This window comes from Haemaphysalis longicornis, unplaced genomic scaffold (genome assembly GCF_048455015.1).
Source record: "Haemaphysalis longicornis isolate Haplotype H1 unplaced genomic scaffold, Haemaphysalis longicornis Haplotype H1 scaffold_9, whole genome shotgun sequence".
Classification (NCBI taxonomy): Eukaryota; Metazoa; Arthropoda; class Arachnida; order Ixodida; family Ixodidae; genus Haemaphysalis; species Haemaphysalis longicornis.
Genome location: NW_027526460.1, coordinates 28,819,825 through 28,829,629, shown reverse-complemented (window position 1 = coordinate 28,829,629; position 9,805 = coordinate 28,819,825). Strand labels below are relative to the sequence as shown.

At 50.8% G+C, this 9,805-nt stretch overlaps 1 protein-coding gene across 1 annotated transcript in view; it reads right to left on the bottom strand.

Moving 5' to 3' along the window:
• Window positions 1-235, bottom strand: part of LOC144153125 (monocarboxylate transporter 12-like) — a 22,806-nt gene extending 22,571 nt beyond the window's left edge. Inside the window, exon 1 of the mRNA XM_077684782.1 lies at window positions 49-235. Coding sequence (XP_077540908.1) covers window positions 49-235 — 187 coding nt within the window. The remainder of the gene's footprint in view (window positions 1-48) is intronic.
• Window positions 236-9,805: the final 9,570 nt, after the last annotated feature.

Genomic DNA, 9,805 nt, shown 5'->3' with positions numbered 1-9,805 from the left:
TATGGTGCAACCGCCCTTCGTACACCAGCAGATCAACCGCGCACGTACCTGCGAGTTGAGACATGGTGACGGCGAGCGTGGGGGGCCACGAGGCGTCCTCCCGGTTGGCGTGCAGCATGTCAATGAAGCCCACGTACATGATAGACTCGGACTTGGCCAGCATCATGCCGAAGAAGGTGTACAGGGCGCAAGAGACACACACGGCCCAACAGGCCAGGCTGTCCGGCTGCGCCATGTTCTGGAAGCAGTAGACCTTAGTTTACATATCCTGCAGGCAGTCTAGTTCAGTCCGGTGTCCACCGTCGGACAGCTGGAACATCCGGGGAAAATGAATGACGTATTGCTTCCCAGGGAGTGAGAGACTGATAATGGAGGATGTCTGCTCAGTCCTGGATGCAGTGGGCCCTGTGTGCACGTGTCCTGCAGGTGCACTTGTCCCTCCTGAACGCTTTGTTGTCCCTTGTCTCGTGTCGTTTGCAGCTGACGCTCCATACGGCGCAGCGGTTGACATCGGCCGCAGACGGAAATGTTGCGATCCGTTTTTCCGTTGCTCGTGCAGCCAGCTGACTTTGCTTATCTACATGGTCACGGTCGGGGTCTTTTCAGCTGTTCGCAGTGTACGGGTCGTTATACGGGCAAAATGCGTTGTTTTCCAGCTGTACGCAAAACCCAGTAGTGAGAATGGACGCCGGTGGGGCCGTCAAAGGCAGCTAAAGCGGCAGAACGTGCACCCACAAACAGCTGTGAATTTAGCTCTTGCTCCTGCGGTAAGGGTTTGGTGCACTGTTTCAAGGATATTTCGTCGTTACATTGTAGCGAAGCATGTGCGGCTTAACAAGGAATCAAAGAGGACGCGCGCTGACTATCTAGTAGTCAGCACGTCCGTCCTGTTCTATTCCTTCTTGCGTCTTTAAGCTGCGCCGTTTCGCCACAATGTTAGTTCACCAACTCACCCGACCGTTCATAGTTCTATAGTTTGTTGTGCTTGTAGATTTTTGTGCTCATTTTACAGCAAAGCCGTTAGCCACTTGTTGGCCATGTATTTTTTTTTTTTGGGGGGGGGGGGGGGGGGGCGCGTCTGTCAGAGTTTTGTAGTATTCAGAATCCGGGTGACGCGGGCCCCTCTGCCCCATTGAAGCTTGCGCGCTCCTAGGGTACAAAAACTGAACTTCGATTCGATAACCTATTACTTAATCACATTTTTTTTTGTAAAATAATGCTCGCTTCTGAAATTACAAGGCATCAATTAGGTGACACTTACCTTTGTTTTTACGGTTTCTCTTCTTAGCAGCCTCAAGCACTTGAGTACCAGAGTTCTTCAATAGTATATACTAGTTGCGAAATTCCGCTTCAGAATCCGGCCGGCGCGCGCCCCCCTGCTCCGTTGAAGCTCAGGGGAAAGCGTACTCGCGCGCCCCTGGGGGACAAAAACTGAACTTCAATAAACTATTACCAGAGTCCTTCAATGCTTTAGCATTGCAGGACTCTGCTATTACTTAATCACAAAATTTTTGTAAAACAAGCTTGATTTTTAAATTAGAAGACAATAGTTAGGTGTGTTTTTATTGTTTTTCTTTCTATGACTTACAGCAGCAGCCGCAAGCACATGAGTACTACTTCAACTTTCTGCCGCCGGACGACACGGCACTTCAAGACAGACCTTGAGAACTTCGTACAAAAGCACCCTGACAGTCAGACAACAAGACGACAAGATGGCACAGTAATGGTTATCGGTACTTACTTGGCATTGCGAAACGGATCAAGCAGTACTGGTTGTCGGCCTTCATCAGGGACAACTTTGCAATGACCCAAATCAACCAACCGCGGCATACATATCGTGTTTGCGGTCTTGGCCAAGGACGAAGCAGACTCGTCGCGGTGTACCACAGCGGCCACAATTATGTTGTAACTAACATTACTTTCAAGCAATAAAGCATATTGCATACCCTCACCAGCAGTCGCAGTGATTTTCAATAGCTTTGCTGGACAGCTGAACATCCAAACTCGCGGGGTTGGTATGGCGACACAACCTTTTTTAACACGAAAGTGTTTTATTCCCGGATGCACAAAGATTTGACCGACGTCATATCCGTCACGGAAATGGCGTCAGCACAACGGAGCAAGCGGCCTGTAAATGGTGCACCCCTGCACACAGGGTCTTCTTGCGGGGAAGCGACCTTTAGTACTAAAGAGTACGTTGTACTTAGGGTTGTTCGCTTTTGGGTTTTATATATTAACACGAAAGTGTTTTATTCCGGGATACACCAAGCTTTCACTGACGTCATATCCGTCACGGAAATGATACGAGTACACCTTTGCCGAAGCGACCCGCCAGCAGGATGTCGCTCGCCAAGCACACCCACAAGACAGCCGCCGACCCGCAAATCATGCTCAGCTTCAGATTTCGCTGCCCATTTCACTTTCGTGTTTTACCGATTCCTATTACAGGAGAACCACACTTTTTTTTTATCATCAGTGGAGCTCGGCATTCACTTATTCGTGCTTCAGCTACGCTTTTTGTTTCCACTGTGATCCATTTGCGCCACATTCGTTAGTGTTTCCCATTGTTTCCGTCATTCTTGTATACGTTCTCTGTTAAGCATATATACCTCCTGTGAATCGCTAGGGAATACGCTGGCGACCGCTCGTCAGAAATTTCGTCGCGTGTTGTGCCTTCTGGTTACATGGCAAATTCATAGAAGAAACAAGTGCGATGAGTATGTAACCCAAAAAGTATTCGCCAGTCGCGACACTTGTCACTGGAAAACCCTGAATCCACGTTGTATATATATTATTCTTGCACATGTGTTATATATTTATGTTAGCCCTCTACCCTATCCCCCTATTCCTATGTACTCTTTCCTCCCTATCCCACCTCCCCTACACCAGCAGGCGTTCCGGTATCCGCCCCTAGGCGAGACAATTAACGCCTGTTGGTGGACTTTCCTTTCTTTCTTTTGTGCAATAAATACATACATACAGCGAGCAAAAAAAAAATGAAGCAAGTCATTCCACTCGTCACGTGGTATCGTTATGCGATCATGCAGTGAATGATTTCCTTGGCTTTGTCAAGGTGCTTAGGTAATTCCCTAAATAGTCATTGGCTTAATAAATAATTATAACTTAGGAAGGAATGAAATACAATGTCGTGAATTCCTGTAGTGGCGCCATTGTTATGAGCGAGTAAAATTAAGGGAAGCTTGTGACGTCAGTGCCGAGGTTTACTAGCATTCGCCATTTTAAATGGACCCTGGAACACTTTCGATAAGCGCTTTCACTCTTTACTTCGCGTCTGGAACCACTGCGAAAGCTTTAGTTATCGCCAGCACAAAGCGGCACTGCGTGATTTGCTCGCCGCCCCAGATACGCCTTCCATTTCTGCTTCGTTTTTGTGGCTTTTTTTTTAAGTTTCTATCAAAAAGCGCCCATTGCTGCAACTGAAGGAAAATTGGCCAACAGCCGCTAAATGGCCTTAGTGACGAATTCGACAGTCGAAGAACGTCAAGACCAGGAAAGAGAAGAAAATCTTTTGAGCGAGTTTCCAAGTTATCTCATGGGCATAAAGCAGCAATTTTTGGCTGAGGTACTTTGCGACCCCCTAATCTAAGTACTGGGTGTGTTGGGTGACTACGTCCTGCAGGCATTTAAGATTTCAAAAAAAAAAAATTGAAAAAAGTGTCGCAGGGTCCCTTTAATTCCGCTTGGCCGTTTGATTAAGCTGTGACAGCTTAATTGCACGGTGAGGTCGCGGCTAACTGGGAAGCCGAAATTTGGGTAGCCATCAGTTTTTTTTTTTTTTTTTTCTGAGCGTATAAAGCTTGGTTTATTTTTAAAACCAAGCATGGACACTTTCAAATAAATTAAGAACTGCTGAGTGGGGATAGCAGGTCGATGGGACCCGAACATGACTGTTAGTTTGTGGCGATGGTGCGTTGGACGTACAGTGCAGGCTGGCCGGGCGTTGCACTATATCTCCAGCTTATTACCGCATACTATTGCCGATAGTGAGGTATGCCGTCGCTTGTCTCACATCAGCCGCGAGAATCAACAGAAATCAACTGTAAGAAATCAACGCAAATGCCACAACGGAAATATCACACAAGATGGTTGGAGATCAGCCAATCATAAGAGTAACGAAAAAATACTGTTAGGTGAGCCACGTGGAAGTAATTTAAAAGTGCGCATAAAAAGAAAGTGATTAAATTAAAATAGGGGGAACAGCATAAATAGAAACTGTGGTTGATTCCTCTGCCATAGGAATCGATATTACACGAAAGTGAAATGTGCAGCGAAATCTTCAGCTGAGCACGATTTGCGGTTCGGCGGCTGTCTTGTGGGTGTTCTGGGTGAACGACGTCCTGCTGGCGGGTCGCTTCGGCAAAGGTGTACTGGCGTCATTTCCGTGACGGATATGACGTCAGTGAAATCTTGGTGTATCCCGGAATAAAATACTTTCGTGTTAAAATATAAAACCCAAAAACGAACAACCCGGGCCTGCGTAGCAAGCGGCGGACGTCGCACTGCGGGCAGCTGCAGCTGGCTCGTGGCGTCGTGTGGGGCGACCTCCATGACCACACCCTGGTATACACGGATGGTTCCGTGCGGCAGCAGCAGGGTTCGGCCACGGCGGCGGCAGTGATGGGGGAGGCCACCAGGCAGGCCCGGCTGCACTACGCCGCATCATCCGCCACGGCCGCAATGGTGGGCGTAAGCCTTGGCCTGGACCTTCCACTGGAGCTGGAGCCGCCCCCCGAGCGCTGCGCACTGCGGTGATTCTCGAGTGGCCCTACTCCGGATCCAGGAGGGCGACCCGCGCTCCATCCTGGTGCGGGCCGTGCGGGACAAGGTGGCACGGCTGGCCCAGCGGGGGACTCGCATGCGGCTGCAGTGGGTGCCAGGCCACATTGGGCTGGAGGGCAACGAGAGGGTAGACGAACTGGCCGCCGACGCCCACGAGCTGCCCCCTTCGCCCACGGCAGCCCACGCAGCTGCGGATGACGCCCGCCTGCTGATACAGCGACATGTACGGGCCCAGCACCCGGACCCGAGGTTGGCCGCTGGAGAGGCCCCACCACCCGTCCGGGCCACACGGATGCCCAGACACCAACGCTCGGCTGTCCTGCGCCTACGCGAGGAGGTGCGTGTGGGAAGCCGAGCGAAAACACCGCCTAGCAGTCATCGATGACCCGTCGTGTCAGCACTGCCAGGCGGCTGTCCAGACCCTGCCACATCTGGTCCTGGAGTGCCCCCAGTTTGTGGCAGGGAGGACCGAACTGTTGGCCGCCTTCGGGGGAGGGGCTCGGCCCCTCGAAGAATTTCTGTGGCCGCCAGGCAGTGCCAGAGAGCGGGACGGAGTTCATGAGGCCCTGGGGTCCTACCTGGATGCCTCAGGACTCCTCCCGGCTCTCCGCTTTCTCCCCACATAAACTAAACGGTGTGTGTGTGGGTGCTTCGTTTCTGTTTTTTTTTTTTTTGTCTTCATGTTTTAGTGTTTATCTTGTATATATTGTACATATATGTCCTGTTAGACCTGTATATTTGTATATATGTAACCTCTCCTTCTCTCTATCTTCCCTTTCCTGTACAACTGTTTTCCCCATTCCCCACACCCCCCACACCAGCAGGCGTTCTGGTGTCCACCTTTAGGCGAGACAAACGACGCCTGCTAGTGGTCTTTCCTTTCCTTGTTTGCAATAAATTCATTCATTCATTCATCCACTCATAACGTACTCTTTAGTACTAAAGGTTGCTTCCCCGCAAGAAGACTCTGTGTACAGGGGTGCAACCTTTACATGCCGCTTGCTTCCTTGCAGTGGCGTAATTTCCGCGACGGATATGAAGTCAGTGAAATCTCGGTGATTCCGGGGATAAAACACTTTCGTGTTAAAATTAAATAAGTCGCGAGAATAAAAATCAGTGCCCTTCCACTCTGTGAAGAGGGATTGCCAGCGAAGCAGGACGCAGTGCAAAGAGTGCACGAAGCAAAACACGTTTGTAATTTGCGATCGAGCATGCTTCCTAGCTAAGCAGCTAAATGAAACTTAGAATTAAAGGACAAACATGTGGCTGTCCGTCTCCCTCCCGCGTCGCAGGCGTCTTACTGTCCGTGTAACACACCGGCCCTAACCGCTCTACCACGGAGGAAAGCAGTCAGGGCGCATTGGGCCGTGAGTCGTCCACGTTGAAATCTCCCCGCAGCAGAAGGGAGAGAGGCGGCGGGGGTGGAGAGCAGTGTAAAGTGGGGATAACCGGGAGTCTTTTTGCAGGTCGTTCCATCGCATCGCGCTGTTTTGAGCGAAACGTAATCGAAGGAAACTTTTTATATTTAGTCAGATTACGTTGGGTCAGTTTTAGAGTACGTTTTAGGTTAGTTTAGTTTGGGATTAGGTTAGCTAAGGTTACGTTAGGCGGCCTTTTAAGGTGCTGATGCTACGAAACGACCTGCAAACAAACTTGCCCGCTGTGACCATTATCCCTCTTCACTGCGCAACACACAATGTGGGAAAACCAGCTTACGAAGAATAAATAAGCTTACGCCGATCTTCACCCTCAGCCACGCCGGCCGAATCTTCACGGCCGCCACCACGCACGCCAACAAAATACAGACGCCAGAAGCTCTGGCAATGGCCTTTGCAGCGACCACCCACGCCAAGCTTCCCCACATCACCGTAGTGTCCGACTCGCAGCAGGCATGCCGCCTCTACCAGGCCCTTCCCCTACTCCGACGTCTACCCGACGAGTCCGCCATCAGAATCATCTGGACTCAGAGACACTCCGGCCTTTCGGGGAATGAAGCGGCCCACGCCGCAGCACCAGCTCTGCACTCCCGGGCATTCTCCACCGATGGCCAAGTGATGCCACCATCTCACACGACCGCCAACGGCTTCCGAATTCCTCTCGATAATACATACAACGCTCTTCTGTCTCACTACACCCTTACCAGCTGGGTATACCCACCCTAATCAACCAGCAGGCCATAATCTCTAGCCGCCTTCAGACCGGTACGTTCTACAATCACGTCATCCTACATCAGATCGCACCCACTATCTACCGCCGTCAGTGCCAACACTACGACACTCTACTCACCACATCCTACCTCGTATACTCCTGTCCCCACTCCCCTCACACACCCCCCTTCCCCACCCCGGAGCAGTGGGAGCTGACCAGCCCGGACCCGGCCAGCCAGAGGGCCTTGGTTTCTCGGGCACCTGTGCAACTGTGCAACTGTGCCTAGGACAGTTACCACCTGTAACAGGGAAAAGAAAATATTTCGGGCCTAATAAGCTTAGTGCCTGCCCTAAGCAGCGCTAGTATTAAACCAAGAGTGTAAAACATGGTTATATTAGTCCTTTTTGGTAAGATGACATGTCATCACCCCGCTTCAAAGGGGAAACCAATAGGCATCATCATCATCATCATCATCATCATCGAGTCGGCCCGGTCAAGAGGCATCCTGAACTACGGACGCTTCACCAACACACTCTTCCCTTTCCCATTTGCTCCAATAAACGTTTGCTACTACTACTACTGCTGCTACTTAAAGTCGGCTTAACCTGAAAACGCACATGCATTGCTAGGAAGATGTTTTGTAGCGTGAGCTACACTGGCCGAGGTTGAGCAGTTTCGCGTGGCTCCTGGAGAGCTGTGCTGCGCATGCGCGAGGATCAGTGACGTCACACGACGCACAGAACGTTGCTCGCTGCTCGGCGTTTCTCATACACCCCACGCGCCCAGCGTCTTCGCCGACCTCCGTTCCGCACGTGGCGGCCCGGTCCACCTGACGATCATGCGAGGGGTGGCCGGGTGTGGAACCGAGTGCTCGTGCGCCGCAGCAACACCGGCGTGCACCTGTGGAACCAGCTTAGCTCTGGGGCGATTGGTGACGCTGCGCCGGAGCCGCTTGATAAATATACGTGTGTCACATAATGCGTATACAGTGCGTGTGTCATTGCAGTAACACATGACAATCAAGCTAATCCGGCCTAGACAACCAGGAAATCTAAGAATAGCCAACTGAACCTTAGCTCACGCCAACGCCGCCTGTATTAACATTGCCTGACGCGTCGCGCGCTTTTCAATGGGAAGGGTAGAGACGCTTAGTTCAGGCACTGATCCGCTATGTGGCGCGTGCCGGCGGACATCTCGCCTCACGTCACTGCTCGCGAGTCGCGAACGCTGCACCCACTTTTACGACGTGTGTCTGCCAGCTTGCCTGTTGGGCTCCAAGGGCCGTTTCGCTTACATCTTAGCCGCGGCGGGGTGCTAGTTCTGTGGCGCACTGGGGATCTCGTTCAACGTTTCGCTCGCTACATACTTGCTGCATTTTTCCAAAGGTAAAGACGGAGGCGGACTGAAATAGTGTAAGAACATACTGATTGTCGGGTAGACATATAGCTAACAGAAAAACGATATTTTCGGATGGGGCAGCCATTATTTTACTGGTATTTTTCTTTCTGGAGTATTTAGAGAAGAAAAAATTGCGCGCACGTTTTTTGTTCAGGCGCTCACTTCTACGATTACTTTCCAATAATATCACGTGCTTGTAAACTTCAGAAAATTATAGGAAACAAAAGGATAAGCAGCTGGGATCCCGCCACGCTGTCCGGGCGCTTCTACAGTACAGTCCTCAATTTTGGAAGTGCGTACCGATGCGGAGTGCGAAAAGCGGTGTCAAAACAATACCTAAATGCGGAGGGGATAGAGGTGGGATGCCCCACTCAGAAAATTTCAGGGCCTGTGATCCGAGTAGATAAGCGCGCAAAGCCGGCATCAGCCTGCGGCAGCGCAAGGGGTTTTGCTTCGTGACGTGACAAAGGAAGTTTTATCAGTGACAAACCAAGACAGACATGCATGGTGAAAAACAAGAAGGCGTAGGAGCGCCGCCTCGGGAACGCTAAACAAACTTTCCACTATTTTGCATAGTTTCCGAGGAGCGGCGCTGGCTGGCGGACACGAAAGCACGCTGGAAGGCTACGGATGGGGAAGGGTAGGAGAGAGCAACAGGAGAGTGGCTGTTTGGCCATTTTTTGCTCACGCGTTAGGCAATGTTTATACAGGCGGCGTTGCTCACGCTATGCATATCCTGGCATAGCTGAGCTAAGCCACTGCTAAATTTTTCTAGGGGCAATACAAGACATTTTGTATTGTAGTGGCGTCAACTCCATCCGCCTTTAGCACCACTATCATCATCATCCGCATGCTTCCATGGTCACCGTCAGCGGTGACACGCGCTATACATGACATATTGAATATAACAGCGCGCCTAGCTTGTCATCGCCGCTCTCTAATTCCGGCCGGCCATGCGCATCCACAATAGATGTAGAAAGCCGCATCCACTCTACCGAATCCGCGGCTCCTTCCTACAGTATAAAAATATGGCTGCCCTAAGCACTTTTATTGTTCTTTTTTATGAATTTTTGCACACGCTGAGCAGAAGTCCCCGAGTTTTTGCTTCACTAAGACGAAAAGTGGACAGATTAGACATGCATATACAGCTTCGCTGTAAAACCAATTAAAAGCGGAAATCGATTAGAAGTTTCGTGAGGCTCAGGAGGGTAGACCCTACGTCCTGGCGGCAGTACCCCGTCTCTAGAGCCCCGAATGAAAAAAGTGCCAGCACAGAGATTGTAATCCACCACTCCTCAAGCGGCACCCCGAAGAGTTTAATGTCGGAGGCGTGAAAATCGTAGACAAGACAATCATTAATGGTCGACACATCTGCCCGCATTGCTGTGACTGCAGAAGGGTGATTGCGCCAAGCGAGACCTGCAAAGTTAACCTACTAACTGAGGTACACGAAAACAAA